Source organism: Trachinotus anak, unplaced genomic scaffold, assembly GCF_046630095.1.
Source record: "Trachinotus anak isolate AG129_WGS33_773 ecotype Australia unplaced genomic scaffold, CSIRO_AGI_Tana_v1 ptg000015l, whole genome shotgun sequence".
In the NCBI taxonomy this organism is placed as follows: Eukaryota; Metazoa; Chordata; class Actinopteri; order Carangiformes; family Carangidae; genus Trachinotus; species Trachinotus anak.
Window position 1 is genome coordinate 5,538,800 of NW_027273866.1, and position 16,832 is coordinate 5,555,631.

General features: G+C 39.6%; 1 protein-coding gene across 1 annotated transcript; it reads right to left on the minus strand.

Annotated features, from left to right (window-relative positions):
• Positions 1 to 12,035: 12,035 nt before the first annotated feature.
• On the minus strand, positions 12,036 to 14,756 carry htr1b (5-hydroxytryptamine (serotonin) receptor 1B). Its single transcript, XM_071498884.1, has one exon. It carries the CDS (start codon positions 14,303 to 14,305, stop codon positions 13,172 to 13,174), a length of 1,134 nt encoding a protein of 377 aa, XP_071354985.1. The 5' UTR covers positions 14,306 to 14,756; the 3' UTR covers positions 12,036 to 13,171.
• Between the last annotated feature and the right edge of the window lie 2,076 nt (positions 14,757 to 16,832).

The following is a 16,832-nucleotide window of genomic DNA, read 5'->3' on the forward strand; positions in this document are numbered from 1 at the left end:
TAGCTAACTTTAAGCTAAAACTAAAGATACAACTAAAAATACTGAAATCCGAAATTGAACATATACATTTTGATGACCCAACCAGTGTGGTTTAGCAAATTCACAATTTACAAATTCATTCATTTGACAGACAGACACTGGCAAAATAGAGCTACATTTAATCTTTAACTATGTACTGATAGCAATTTTTTTGGCATTTTTGTTTGTTGATGACGATATTTTATAATTCTGATTATAATTATAATTATAATTAATTATATGTCATTATATGTGATATTGTGCAGTATGTGCATATTTTAGGTCTTGGTTCTTAACTATCCTAAACATGTTTAAAAGATAAAGGCATTACATCTTTCCTATTTGTTACATAGTTTACACAGACAGAAAACTTTTTTTCTCTGTTTTACTGTAGTTATTTCCTTTCTGCCTTTGTAGACATGAGAAAAGCTCAAGAGATATCAGTACAACATACGAAAACCTATGTGATTCATTTCCAGTGAGGTCCCAGCTTTTAACCTTCCCTTGGAGAGCCGAGAAAGATGAGTGCCTGTGGGCTAACAGTCTAATATTAGTCATGTTTGTCGTAACACTCCTCTTTAGGAAAATCCACTCTGGGCTGATTATCAGTGTGATCCACTCTACTAGACCTGCAGCAGTGAAAGTCCCATTGCCAGAGTGGAGTCTAAATGGTTGTGCCAACATCAACTGTGTGACCTGGCACTGGGGGTCATATGTGAGGATGTTCTTAGTCCTCCATAAGTGATGAAGATGTTTTCACAAGTGTAGTAGCCATTAGATTAATGCCACTGAATGTGTGAAGCTCATATATAAACTGCTGTGTGGAGAATAAATGCTAAAGGTCAGTTCTGGCAGCATGTATTCAGGGATAACCATCGGGATGGTCAATGTGAGCACAGGCAGCAACATATCTGCTGCTGCTGTTGTTGTTGTTGTCTTTTGGCTGCTCCAGTGAGGGGTCACCACAGCACATCACCATCCACATATCTGATTTGGCATAAAGGTTTTACACCTGATGCAACCTGGGTTCGGAGGAGCCAGGAATTGAGCTGCAAAACCAGTAAGAACCAGGAGATTTTTTATCCATTTACAGGTTTGCAAAAGTAGAAATCAAAATATATTTTATGGGCTCAAATGTGGGTAAAAAATATATTGAACTTGTAAAGTGATATTCAAAAATAATGCCAAATTTTGTAGTTGTAAATCAACCTTTGTAAACCTGTAAAATGGTTTTGCATAAGAAATTCAGGTTTTTACATTTGTAGAAAAGATTTGTATTTGTAGAGACAAAAAAAAAGAGACAGGGAGAATAAAATGTAAGCAAATGATATCAGTAGTGAGGTTACACAGAGACACTGTGAAGGAAAAAGTCCTTTTGTGAACATCTGTGACCAGATACAAAGCAGTCTGACAGTTAACTAAATAAATAAATGTATAAAATATCCAAAATAATGAAGGGGGTGTACACTCCCGCTCATATTAGAAGATGAATGCTCTATAAACCTGTCAAGTCTGTACAAACATCCCATATTTTCTATTCTTGTGCTTGTGCTCCAGTGCGTCCCAGTTTGCAAAACCACCAACAGAGGGCAGCATATTTAACTGTCCCCTCAGGAGGCAAAAGTACAATAGTACAACTGAAGTCAGTGAGAAGGAAAAGTATGTTCAGCCTCTGCAGATACATAAATAATTCAGGCAGAAATAAATGGTAGATTTCTTTTGGAGTTCATAGTGTTCTGGTGATTAATGATGCACATACATACAGAGTGTGATTACAAAAAATGCATCACTCTCGATGGGCTAGTGATGGTTACAGACATTGCTCAAAGCTATTTGCTAATATCTGATGATTAAAACTCAAAGGACCACCATCATTCAAGACATTACATATATATACCATTACAGCCTCTTTCTGCACAACCCAGGCAGCCAGTGGGTTATTTTATTTTACTTCAGGTGTTAAAAGCCAGCTGTTTGAAACCTGAAACACACACAAGGTTTCGAGTGAACATTTTGACATTGTTATATTATTGTTGGTTGCCGGTGCCAGTCAGTCTGCAAAAACTGATGATGACAGAATGACTTTGAGGAAGAATGCTGACAAGATTGTGATTGTGATGGATTGTCAAGTATGCAACTTTGAAGTCTAACAGCTGACTCCTGTGATATGCATAAATTGAGATTGTTGAGAGTATTAGTAGTTGTATAAAGATGAGCGTATTTCATCTGTAGTAAAAAGGCTAAAACCCACAGGAACAATGATATGGGCATTAAAAGTCTTATCTGGTTTAGTAAATAATAACTTCTGAGATGCCCAGACTATACAAATGGCAAGTAGTGGAAAATGACTCTGGATACTTGTTGTCAACGCATATTATAAACACTACATACTTTGTGGTGTGGAGACCTACAGTCCATGATAAGCATGAGTATTTTATAAGTATTTGCTACTTCCCCTGATAGAATATAATAGAGCTCTATATATAATAGAGCTATATACTTCAAGTCAACATCTGAAAGATATAAACAATATACATGTTGAACTAGTTTCAGAGACACAGATTACTATAAACCTCCCTTTGGTGCTTTACAATGAACTAAAATAGTGTTGAAAGGTAAATAGTGTTGAATGGTTTTGTTATTTAAAACACACAAAACAACTCACAAAAAAATCACATGCAAGTGAACTGATACTTTGCCAAGCTGTGTAGAAATTTTCTGTCTGTATGATTATCCTAAACTTCTTAAAGCGAATCGCGGTTTATTACAATTTCGGCTTTATTTTTATAGGTCAGGCCTCAGTTCTATTGGTTTAGTGCAGAGATTGTAAATAAATCACTAAAAATAGGTCCAAAGCATGAAACACAATCAGTCCCACTATCATACAGATGTAAATAAGCCAAGAAAATAAAGGCAAATAGTGAAGTAATAAAACGTTTACCCAAACTGTTGTGCACATCAATCCCAGACCAAAGGATGGTAAAACTGAATAATTAACTAGTTTTTTTCTGTCTCAGTTTCCACATCTGTTTGGATTTTTCTTACTAAACACAGATTTCATGAAAATCTACCCATGAACATTTTACATAACATATGACAGGCTGACCCTAAACTTCAAGATGTGTGTCATTAAGATGAAAAACACACATTAGTGTTTCAAGAAATAAAATTTTAAAAAAGAGAGAGAGAAGACCAAACCTCTAAACACCCGAGATGTTGAGGAGATAATAGCAAATCATACACAAACACACACATACACATGCACACACACACACACACACACACACACACACACAGAGAGAGAGAGAGAGAGAGAGAGAGAGAGAGAGAGAGAGACAGATTTCAAACACAGATTAGACTACACAACTATGACATTAATACATACACCTGGGATCTCTCTCCTGAACAAGCAATGATTGAGTCATCTGCATATCATACATGTGAAGAAATATCTGATTGAGATGGCTTTAAGATCAGTAAATAAGTGACCGATTAAACTTTAAATAGGCTCTTTGCTCTGTGAGGGATTCTAGACAATGTTCTCTGTAGTTGACAGGTGGAAGTCTAGAGATTAATCACTTATGTCTTTGTTCTGCGTAAGAGATGCCAGTGTAGATACCCAGGAGGCTTTCCCCCTGTCTGTCCGGGCTGTAGAGGATTTAAAAGGCTGCATTCCCAAGCTGGAAGGAGGAAGATGGAACCGTGACTGCTGGTATCCAGTGAAGTGGAGCCTGTTTATCATGTTCCCAGTGGGCAGACTTCATGTTACCTGGCAGAAACAGAGTAAAGCAGCAGGGAAGGCAGTGATAGAGGACATGAGGAAGGGGGTATGGGGAGACAGGCGACATAAAGAAATTGAAGGAAAAATGGGGAATGGATGAGGGGAAGACACAGGAGAGAAAGAGAGGTCGAGGAGATAAAGAGCAAGGTATGAGGGAGGGGAGGCAGAGTGAGAGGCAGACATGGGAGGGAGGAGAAGATGGAAAACAGTGAGATGAGCCTGGAGAAACAGCATTGTATGGCAGGGGAACAAAGAGGGGAAAAGAATAAGACGCTGAGAAGGAGGTCGGGTCAATTGACAGCCCATCAGAGCTGCATTTCTGACCCACTATATTAATCCACACCTGCTTACAGCTCACAGAAAGCTTGACAGAGGCAGCACAGAAACCGTGACTGAATCCACTGCAGAATATAAACCTGTCAAAACTGCAGAGCAACACATGTGTTACTAAGAGGTTGCAATGTTATTTGCCAGAGATGATTACAACATAGTTAGGCATGAAAAGATATGAAAAAAATGAAGCAAATTTAGCGACTGATGTGATGTTCTCACATTTTTGACGCAAGTCAGAGCAGACGATACAGGGGCGTGTGATGGCTCCAAGGTTATCTATGCTCTCGTTCGTGTGTGCATTGGCTTATTTCTGTGCGTTTTTGTGTGTTTACTTTGAGATTAAGTGGATCAGACATTTTTAATCATGTCAGCCAGGCTTTACTTAGAGTAGAGCTCTTGCTTTGTCTGGAGATGCTAAGCTTTCTCCCTGCATTTGAATTCTGAACAGTGAAATGGTCAAGATGGTGCTCCTCATTTATGGAAATTTTTTAGATAGGTAAGAAAACACAAGTACCTGTCACTAAATAAAAAATAAAAAGGTGGCCTAAATGTTAACCTCTAGCAGAGCATTTACACTACATCCCAGCATACTGATTATCCACAGAGAGACTCGAGGTTTGTGACAGAACAAGACTTTTTTTTCTAATTAACTTTGGATTAAATTGACCTTTTCATCTTGTTCGTGTGCAATTTAAGTTGTTGGATCTGTTTCTTTACCGGTCAGTCTGTGACCATTCAATCAGGGGGTCACGGGGGAGAGCAACATGTTAACTTCAAACTGTTATGGTATATGCAACTTTGCATCCACTCCAGTTTAAACGCTTTTTCAGTGACCTACATATTCTTCCATCTTTAATAATGACAAACAAATTACCTTCTTACCAGTCACAGTCAGAAAATGTGTTTGGCCAGTGCAACCTCCATCACCCCCCCTGATGGTTGTTCAATGGGCCGAAATGAGTTTTCTCTGTATGATGGCTGGCCTCACTCTAATCAAGGCGTGCATGCATCTCCAAACTGAGGCATAGTTCAGGATGGTTTGATATCTGCTGAGGATGAACCTCGGGAATGAGAGGTAGATGACCTGAATAAGCAGCTGCATATGGATGGATGATGTGGTTGATGGTAAATAGACCATATTTAATTCATTCACACTTCCCACAGACACTGATATCATGATTTCTTGCTGTTAATAAAAAAAAAATGGTGGTGGGTTGGTTTGTGTGTGTGGTAGGAGTGGGTAGTGGAGTCTCTGCTCCAGCCACAGTCACCGCTGCTTGAACTCCAGATTTAATGGCGCTGTGAGTCCATGCAGCTGCACTATGCCTCAGTAGATGCGATGTTTTCCATATGATCTCACACTGATAGATATAATTCATGCTTCATTTAATGATTTCCCAAGAGTCACTTCAGTTTTTATGGCATTGCTGGAGGAAATCAGTTAAACCAATGTCGTATGTTTTGGTTCAGGCCTAAAGAAGTGGACAGTACCAGTCAGGACAGAAGCAAAATCACAATTTCCTGCAACTACTGCTGCTCTAATATAAAGATAGAATCTTTTCCATTACATCAATTTAATATGGTATTTATGTTATTTTTACATTATATTTTAGTATTTATAAATGACATGTAAAGGAAGGACCTCTGTTGACTTGAAATTGGAATCAAATGCAGAACATCAGTCAACTCCGATACATTATTAATTTGCATTTGATACAGAGTCAAAATTGTTCCACCGTGTCTTAGTTTGCCACAGAGCAGTTTACAGAGTATCAAAAGATATGAAAAAAATCTTTACAAGAATATGACCATCAGTGAAAATTATGTTAATAAATCCTGTCACCAAAACATTTATATTAAAATGAGCGGAGGCGAGTATAATCTCGTACTTTAAAGGGGCTGTATGTTCATTTAAAATTTTGCTATTGCATTAACAGCTGTTTATTTGCCAGTCTTGCCAAGAGCTTCAGCTATTGTTCTATTTATATGAGAAGCATTACTTCTTCAGGTGAAACTGGAAACTTCAGACTCGGAAATCTGAAAGTGACGAGATACGCCAGCTGGGCTGAAGCCAGCCAGTTAGCATGCCATCTTCAGTAGAAGAAAAGAAGTGATAGAAATAAAAGCAAAACAAGAGCTAACCTTGGCGTTGCTTTCCACTGCTGGAGACAGCTGTTGGCGAGCAATCAACTTTACCAGATTTCTTCTAGACTGGTAAGTAAACAGCTGTAAGTGCTAACATTTTCTATGTAGCAACAGCAAAACATATAAGTAGCTCCTTTAAGGGAACCCAAGAAATAAATTAAAAGGTTTGTGGTTTAAGGTCATAATATTAGCTTTTTGAAGAAAATGACTCTTAATACAGAACATATTTACCAAACCTGTGTTAAACTGTTTGACACGATCAGGAAGCTTGTTTAAAAGTGGGGAGAAAGTTGCTTATTAGAGTGACAAGAAGCTTGGGGGTTTGTAGACGAGGAAGAAAGGCTGAATTAGGTTGTGTCATCCAAATTTCATGCTAATAGCTTCAGTGACATTTTGTGGTGTTATTGCTTGTGAAAATGGGAAATTACAAACATGCCAGCCAAGTTTCCATCCCAATGCACCTTCTGATGCTTAATATCAAAAGGTTAATAAACAATATGTAAATTATCCCCTAGGTGAGGAAAAATCCTCATTTATATTCTTCAAGGCTCTCAATGAAACAGAAATCCATCTGTGTGTGATGTTTTAATTTACTATTATATTGCTGTACTACTAAGTATAAAAAACGCAAATCCAAATAGTTATCCGACAGAAATATATGTAGCTGTATATTAAATCCTGCAGCCTGAATTTTGAATATTTTCAACAATGAGCATCACTTAGAAAACACCTTATACCAAACTAATGTATGCATCAATGTATATCGAGGCATAGAGCGAGAGGAGATATAGAGGCTACAGAGAAAGGAAATTGCCTCTTGTGTTAAACTGCCACCTTCTCTGTTGTAGTGGTCTCCGCACTCTGTCGCTTAACATAGACTGAATGTGCAGTGTGCTTGACTTCTGTGCTGGGGAATCTCAAGTTCAGCACAAATGTCAGCCAAGAACAAGACACCCACTCCCACCAGCTCCTTATTACACAACATTTTAGTTGACTTTCATTAAACTTTTAACTTCCTGGACCCTAAAAGGCACAGGAAGTAGCAGGGTTTGTTAGAGATAGTAAATCAGGATCATTAAACAGCTGATGTGCAGAGGAAATCACACACATTAGACCCAATTTAGGATGTGTTCTTGCTTTAAAGTTATGATGACACGTTTGTTTAACATGGTTTTTCCACAAAAAAAAGGGGGAAAACTCCTATAAAACTGGGGCTGGAAACAGATCTACACTCACTTCCTCATTGAAAAATCTGGATCAGGCCTTGTGCCCCACCCACCACTGCTGCCTGCGCTTGGTTGACAGGTGAAACAGCAGTGTGTATCAATATAATTAGTGGAGGAAACATCGGAGAGACTCAGCCATGTTTGAGCTTCAACTCAGACCCAGACTCTGGAGTTTTTGAGTTCACTGCTCCCCAAAATCTTTGACAAGAAGACTTCTCAGAATTGTAAGCATTGTTTATGTTTTTGTTAGCTTGTAACTGGCAGTGGCTGACACAGTGGTAGTAGCTGTGCTAATGCAAACTCTCGCTGTCTGTGCTGACAAGGTTTCGGTGACTGGTGAAAGAGCAACACATATCAAGATGGTTAATGTTAGAGGAAACATCAGAGAGACTCAGCCAAGTTTGAGCCTCAGTCAGACCGAGACTCAGATGAGGAGTTTGTTGTGCACCAAAATCAGCGACTACCAGACATATCAGAAAAGTTAGTATATTAAGCATCTTTTATTTGTATATGCTTTGTTGACACAGTGTTAGTGATTGTACGTCGCCCCCTTCCTCGCAAGTTGAGTGGATTGGTTCCATAGTTATATGACGTATGAATCCCTGGCTGTCTGAATCCAATTTTGTGAGACTGTCATTGGTTCACTGCAATTCTACGGTGGAAATACACAGTCATGGTGTTGACTGCGTATTTGGCTCATGATATATCTTGTTTTATATAAAAAACATATATGGACATGTTAACAAGGTTAAATACTGGATTTTTACTGGAATGGGTCTTTAAGGAATTCATTTGTCACTAAAAGGAATGTTTAAGTATTTTACTCAGGGCTAAACCTGCGGCTTTCAATGGCCACTCACAGCTTACATATCACAGCAGTTAATTTAATCAGCCATGCAAGTTGTCCTGTAAGTCAATCCCCGTGCAGTTAAACAAGAGCACTACTGCTCAGACTCAGAGACAAGTATTTGAAATTATTTATGTAAAGTAAAGGGAGTTTATTTGAAAAACATCAGGAAGTTCGCACTGCTTGCCCATATTTTCCTGTCACTTTTCCTGATTCTATAGCAAGAGAGTAAGTTTGCATGATCATTAGCCAGAATAGACAAAATAGTATAAGACCCAGCATTTAAAAAAACACTGGAATTTTCCTTTAAAGGCATCGTTTGTCATTTTTCTTTTTTTTTCCATTGAGTTTGCCTCTAAGCACAGAGATGAAAGTGGTATCAATCTTCTTATCCAACTCTCTGAAAGAAAATGAATAAAAATATTTCAATTCAAAGTGCTCAGTAATGTGTGAATTCTGAAAGCAAACATTTTTATTATGCCTCTGCGCTAGCGACAGCCAGGGCCAGAGACATATTGTTTTGTTGTCCATCCATCCCATTCTCGTGGACAGGATATCTCAGTAACGCCTTGACGGAACAAATTTGGCACAAACGTTCACTTGGACTCAAGGATGAAGTGGTCAAAGGTCAAGGTCACAGTGACTTCAAAAACTGCTGTTTTGGGAGTGTGAACGTATTATCTCTGTAACACCTCGAGGGCATTTCTTTCAATTTGGTAAGAATGTTCATCTGGACTCAAGGACAAAATAATTAGGTTTTGATGGCCAATATGCAGGTAAACAAGCACACCCTTGTCTTTCACAATGGTAACTGAGTGCCCATTACCAGTGATACAGATACAGTATGGATGGATCTGTGAATTTGCTGAACATTGCTTGTAAGGCCAAGAGTGGATATTAAGTATGATAGATTCCCCAAGCTCCAGTAGTGACGGTCCCACAAGTGAAAACACAGTCAGTGAATTGGATCACCAATACGATGAGATTATTTTACTCTATTACAATGATTTTCCATCTCAAAGCAACCAAATACAGTGTGTCTTTTCACTGCATGTATTAGACAAACAGTATAGGTGTGCTGGGGAAGAAATTAATGAAATGAAAGTGCTGTGAGCCTTTAAACTAACCCACTCTGAAACTGCTTGTGGCAACGGATCTGCTGTGAAGCATGGAAAGAACACGCTTGACTGACGGCTGTGATTTCACACGTACACACACACATTTGCACAAACACACATACACATACTCTGCAGTGAAACCTTCATCCATACATGTAGCTGAGGTGTGTATAGTGTTTGTGGATAATGCAGTGTATTGCTCCAACTTTGACTCCACTGTCTAATTTTAGCTCCATATCCATATATCATTGTTGAAAATACAACACAGATGTATAGTTCTGCAAACAGGTATTGATTACAATTATTTTTATTTGATGAATTTCCCCACAGTATAGGCTGTGTCTGTTAAGGAGTTAACCATGCGGGGCTATTTCTGAGAGCCAGCAACTGTAATTCAGTGGTACATTTGTAAAACTATACGCAGGCGGATAAATCACAGAAGGTACATTTTCACAAGTAAACTCTAATGGCCTCATCTTTCATATCATATTGGTCCATGTGTCATAAATTACAAGATTTCTTACAAAATGGTTATTACTGGCATCAGAATGAGGATTGCTGGAAACTAATATCAGAACCTGCCTCTAATTGTTATTCACCTTCAATGTTTTTACCTTCCCATGTTGCCTAATAGATGACTTGCTGACTCGTTTTCCTTCCTGTCAAGGTCAATTGTTATCGCCTTGTTGAGGTAATTTATTAATAGCAGATGGGCCTCTGTTTTTTAAGTGATGAATGCCGCGAACCTTCTTCAACCAGAAAGGGTGAAACAATAAAGCTGCTGACCAAAACTACATTCGGTGAAAGAATATTTTATAGGTTCATTATCCATGTGTTCAGCCTCACTAGCCGTTACATCAGTAATGTCCTTGACTCCAGAGCAGTCCTGTGGCAGAGCAGTAATGCAGCACCTTCAGCTAATAGGGAAAAAAAAGTGGTTGTATAATTAATGTATTTGCTTGCACGATGCAATCATCCCGTGTCAACAACAAGAGATCTGTACTTCCCTGCAGCTGGAGGTACAGCACAGTTACCTATGTGAGTCATGCAATACATCTTTGGCAACACAAAATCATAAACCATGTTTGTTAAACATCAACAGTCTTCCTGCATGAAACATTTATTCAGAGGGCTCGTGTGACATCATCAGTATAAGCCCCTGTGCTACACAGTCCTGTCTGTGTAATGACATGGATAAATATTCAAGCTCCCAAAAGTTTAAAGGGGAACTCTATCAATTTTACACATCAACGTCAACATCAAGCTGTGGGAAATTGGATTTTTGGAAATTGCCTTAAGTGACGTCAGTTGAGTCAGGGTCGGTTGTGGCTGGTGCTACGAGTTTGAAAATGAAAATAAATCTGTGGGTGTGGAGTTAGAAAGAAGGTGATTTTATCAGAGCTCTGTAGCCCACTCTTCATCTCTGTTAGAGGCTAGCAGCCCAAGGCAACAGTAACTGCTACTAGACTGGCATAACACAATCCAATCTCTGGCTGCAGTGTCAGTGGTTGAGTTACATTGTGGGTAATGTAGGAATGTAGGAAACCTTTTTTGCATGGAAAAATATCAACTTTCTCTTGATTAAGGTCAACCACATCTATAAACTGGATACCAGCCTGGCTCATAGACCCTGGCCTCATTCTGTGTTTGAAATGGTCATAACTTGAAGAGTTTTGTATATTTATATTGTTTAATGTTTTCCTATTACAGGTGTTGAGGTTGAGGTAAAAAGAAAGTGTTTTTAAATTAGTCTTTACAATGACTAAGTGTAGTGGATGGTCTATCAAGGAGTTTGAACCTCTTTGTCCCACAGAGGTTTCTTTGTGTCAAATACTCCTGATAGAAACACCACAGTAATGTGAAAGTGGGTGCTGTCAACCTTTCAACATACTGTAACTGCCACAGAAAATCCTGATGCTGTGCTTTGAACGTCTGTCTGCCCAGGTGCACTCATCTTTCATGCATGATGAGCCAAATGAAAATTCATAAATGGAAAGCCAGAGGGTGTGTGTGTTTGAATGTGCATTCACAATATTGTGCGTGAAGTAGCTACAGTGGAAAACACTGTCGCTTGCATGACTTATTGAACCACACAGCTCGTGTCTTCCTCTGCCTGCAGGAAGGCAGCAGTGAGAGTGAAAGGGCAGGAAGATGGTGGAAAGATCAGACCTCAGTGAGAATCTCCGCCACGACTGAATCTTCTCCTGTCCTAGAAAAAAAAAAAAAAGTCAGGAGGAGCTGATGTGAAATGACGCACATTCTTCTCAACTGATCGGTACTGTTTAATGCTCTGCCACGTCTGCAAGAGCCTCAAGAGATTGCTGGATTTCATTTTCACATCATCATGATCTGCTGGGGCCATTACTCTAATCTCTTATTAGATTTCATGGTAAGACTCTAAAAAAGTGATAAAACTGCAAATCTAAAAAATAAAACTGTGCTGCTCTGAACGTCCCAACAAAAATAAAAGGAACAGAAACTGAAAATTTTGAATTATGGATCATCTGGACTTAAACTTGCATTTAAATGCTCACTCATAGAACAATGGTGCCAAACAAATACTTGAAAGCCTTTATTGCACAGCGTCTGAATGTGAACAGATAAATTCCTAGAACAACATACCTTTATCTCACATAATGCTGACAAATAACCAGCATTAATTCTTTGCCTCTGACGGCCAGACTCAATCATTCAAAGCAGCAAATCGGTCTCTATAGCCATGAGGTGACAAACCATTTCACAGATGAACATAACATACTATAGATAGAGATTTAATGTAGCAGCAAACAGACCCACACACACAGTAAAACAGGGGGATGTTTGTTCAGCAAAATTGAACTTATCATCAGTGTTCAGCTCTGCTGGGTAAATATCAGCTACAGTTTCTTTGTTTGACGCTGATATTGTATGAATCTTTTCTCAGTGCCTGGTACAACAAGGTTTTTTGTTGTTTTTTTTTCCAGCTGTGTGTGTGTGCCTTTTTGAATAAATAAGATAACCATACACAGCAGCAGCAAGCAGTCTATCACCATAATCAAAATATAAGTTATCATACCTCAGGATATATAGACATACTGTTGATCGATTACCTCTAAAAATAAAACTACCATATTTGTACTCATTATGCAAAATGGAACCTGGGTCATTTAGCCACATTTTTTCATGTTAGAAAATCATGTCAGATGTTTGCTGCTTACTCACATTAATGGGTCGGCCATGCCATAATATACTGTACCATCCAAATAGGAAACCATAGAGAAAAACGACCCAGCACTGAACGCTCTCAGGCACAACACAGCACATACTGTACACCAGTTAACAGGAGCTTATGTGACATGTTGAACTGATTCTGTGATTTCACCATGTATTAAACTCATTTCATCCATCACGCTGCAAAAATGAGCTTTATCTTCAATATTGTATTTCATTGGAAGTAGGTTTAAATTCATGGAAATTGTGTGAAATAATTTAACTCTGTATTTTTATTTATTTATTTATTTTTTGTTTTAAAATCTCCACTATGGAAAAAAACATGAAAATGGATGATTATTCCAGTGCATGCACATCTCATTGTAAAATGGCTCATTATGAGTCTCAAACATGTTATTTATGGTATTTTACTATTCTATATTCTCAGACATATTTTTTAGAGCTTTATATCCAAAAATAAATAAATCTTATTGGAAACTGGAGGGACATTTGTTCACGACCCACAACATCTGAAGCGCACAAGTTTATGGAAAGCTTTCTTGAAGTCCTCGTTGGACATGGTGTATATGATCGGGTTGATGAGGGAGTTCAGGTATCCCAGCCAGGTGAAAAAGTCAAATAACTCGGGGTTTAAACATGTGTCACATGTGGCCACCACCAGTGTGTAAATGAAAAACGGCAGCCAGCAAACGATGTAAGCGCCGAGGATTATCCCCAAAGTCTTTGTCGCTTTCCTCTCTCTGGCTGCTGAAATGCGCTTTTTTTCCAAAAGCGCGTCCGACACCGTCACTTTCACCTGGTTCTCGCTTGTTGAAGACGCGGTGTCGCTGGACGGAGTGTCGTGTCTCCCGCACTGCAGAGAGGCTGTGGACGCCACGGAGCCGGGGGAGTTGGTGACCAGGTGCGCGGAGGTGAGTCTCTTCCCCACCTTCTTTGGGGACTGTTTCAGGATCCGTTTCCGAGCCTCGACGTAAATCCGCCCGTAGAGGACTATAAGCAGCAAGGTGGGGATGTAAAAAGCCCCGAAGGTGGAGTAAATAGTGTAGAAAATATGATCCGTGTTGACGCTGCAGCTGGTCAGCTCCTCTGCCTTCACCTGCCTCCAGAAGAGAGGCGGCAGGGAGATGGAGATGGCGATGACCCAGGCTGTGGCCACCATCCCGGCTGCGCGTCCCGGCGTGCGCTTTTTGGAGTACTCCACCGCGTCCGTGATGGCCCAGTACCTGTCCAAAGCGATTACGCACAGGTGGAGGATGGATGCAGTGCAACACGTTATGTCCGATGAGAGCCAGATGTCGCACACGACCTGGCCCAGCGTCCAGGTGTGGATGACTGTGTACAGAACGCAGATGGGCATCACCAGGATAGACACCAGGAGGTCGGTAATGGCCAGAGAGGCGATCAAAAAGTTGGCAGGAGTTTGCAGTTTCTTCGACTGGGAGATTGTTGCAATGACAAACGCGTTGGATAAAGTGGTGGCCAGTGTAATAACAGAGAGAATCACCGCCAGGCTGATCTGATAGGCGAGACTCTCCGCGCCCTCATCCATAGTGGATGAAGCTGTAATAAAGCTGTCGTTTGTGGTGTTCACTAGCTGAGTTGTCTCGACTTGGCCGGAGCGCTCCATAACTTTTAGTCACTTCTTGTCGTATTTTGTGTCACCCTCTGGGATTTAAGGCATTTAAGGTGCCCTTTCTCTTGGTCACCGCAGCCTTACCCGTGCCCTCTGGTCAGATTAAATGGCACAATCAGTCTGCAAAATAAAAATGTTTTCATTTTCATGCATTTATTTCTTCCTCACTTTCTTCTGATATATCAGGTTTTAATACGCAGGCGCCAAAAATGTGGAATCAAATATCCATTTCCAGCAGCAATTAAAACTTTTCCGTCTTTTAGCCATAAAAGAAAACTCCCTAGCTGTAAGTGCACACGACAAATAAGACAGAAAAGGTTGTGTAAATGATGAGGAGTGCGTCCTGATGTCCCAACATCTGGGAGGATGTCACAGATAATCCGCATGTAGGGCACAAGTTCTCCAGAGCTGCATCTCCTCAGGCCCCTTGTGGCTGAATGGTAAGCCAGCTCAAAGTCTCGGTTTTATACAGACACTGACATCAAACGAGCACCACTAATCACAGCCTTGTTTTTTTTTTTTTTTTTTCCTCTGGATGAAGGGTAGGCTATCTGCTGGGTCATAGTGCCCAGTGCTTCTCTTGTGTCACACATTAGGCACCTTTAGGTTATGGTTTGAAAAGGAAAAACTGCCTTTCATTACCACCCAGATGCCACTTTCTAATAAGTCCCCCTTAATAAAGGGTGAGTGAATTGTAAGTAATGGCTTTACTGATGCTTCACAGGTTGTTCCTAAACCAGAGGGAAGAACAGTCTTTGGTCTTTGGCTGCTGAGTTATTATGTAGTTTTCACTAAAGGCCATCACGCCTTGTAGAGTTAATGTAGTTAATTAAGTCATAATTAAAGAGTCAAGTGTTTACCATCATCTAGATAATTAAGTTACTAAGTTAGAATCAGAAAATACAAATAAACACATAGCAATCCCTTTAAACGGGGCTATGCAAGACAGTACATTTTGCCTAATAAACATTGAAATAATTCTAATAGTGGCTGTTTACACCCAAATGTGTAGCGCGGCTGAGATAAGCACCCATGTGTTCATAAGCACCATTTTTGAATAACCCTAACCGTAAATTAAGAGAAACTTGGCTATCTAATGTCTAGCATTGGCTAAACTAGCTGCACTATCTAACCATAAAACAAATCTGCACATTTGGACTGTTTGAATTTGAATTATACAGATGAGGTGATGCGCAACCATGCACACAATTACGTTTTTTGTTGAGCTGGGGGGCGAGCGGTGAGGCGTTTGACTATTCTCACCAAGGTGCAAATAGACTCTCCATAATCCTTAGCTGACAGGCTAGCCTCACAATAGTGCTGACTTGTTTTTGTTCTACCAGTAGAACAAAATGAGCAGAAAAGGGACTGAGATGTTTTCATTTGAAATAATCACCTCGGGGAAAGGTAAAATCCATGAATGATTTCATAATGGGAACATTTGATGATACAGATTCCTGATGAAAGAATGCTATTTGACCATGCAAGCATGCTAACTGGCAGTTGATAACTACTGTCTTTTGAGGGGCAATAAGTATCTGAATCACAACCACACACTTATAAACACTAATAAGCAGTTCATTTTTTTTTTTACCTTGCACCTAAACATCATGGCATCATTTTAAATAGAAATGATATAACACAATCATATTTGACATTTCATGGAAGCACGATTCAGGACCAGGAGTTCACAGGCACTGAATCCTGCCACTCTTGTCACTTCTAGTGTGTGAAAATGTCTGTCATTGATGTTGACATTGAGTTACTGCCAGTTACACATGAAGCTGTGAACCTCTCACTTTCATTCAATGCATGATGTATGTTCTCAAGGTCACTCGTTGCTTTCACTGAGGCTGCAGTGGGCCAGTCATCTATTCATGACCCCTGATGATTTTTTGTGGAATGAATTTTAAGTCTGGTCATGAAATATATAAATTATGCAATCAGTCTCTCAATCTCCTCCACACGCACACACACACAGACGTACACACACACAGACCAAGGCAATGTCCTTTATCCGAACTGAAGAACTGAAATGACTCCAAGAAATGAATCTGCTGTCATATATTCTTTTTCATCTCAAGCAGCTGTAGCAATCATATAACCCCTTCTGCTTTTATTAAATTCCTCATCAGAAACTTTTAATTGAAATTGACGTGTCTCTTTTGTTGCGCCCAGTATTCTTCAGAGTCACACTTGACTGTCTACAGCTGTGTTCCTCTCTTTCTCATCTATTAACGGAGACAGAACAACTGTTGATCAAGTTTCCAAAAGAAAATGATGAAGATTGAGAAAATGTATTGTAATGTCTTTTTGATGTTTCTGATGGTGCGGAACAATACACACCATCATACATTATGTCTATCATTGCAGCTTGACTTGGATGAAACACACATAATTGTTGCAGTTTAGGTGACTTGCATGTATCATATCATGACCAGTCATACGCCCACTGTTGTGCATGAATGTCATTTTTGTGGTGAACGCATCTTTTTGCAACTAATGAACATGAACGTGTGCG

What these genes read in the sequence shown, in the direction of transcription:
- htr1b (XM_071498884.1), bottom strand. Translation starts at nt 14,305, where the DNA reads ATGGAGCGCTCCGGCCAAGTCGAGACAACTCAGCTAGTGAACACCACA.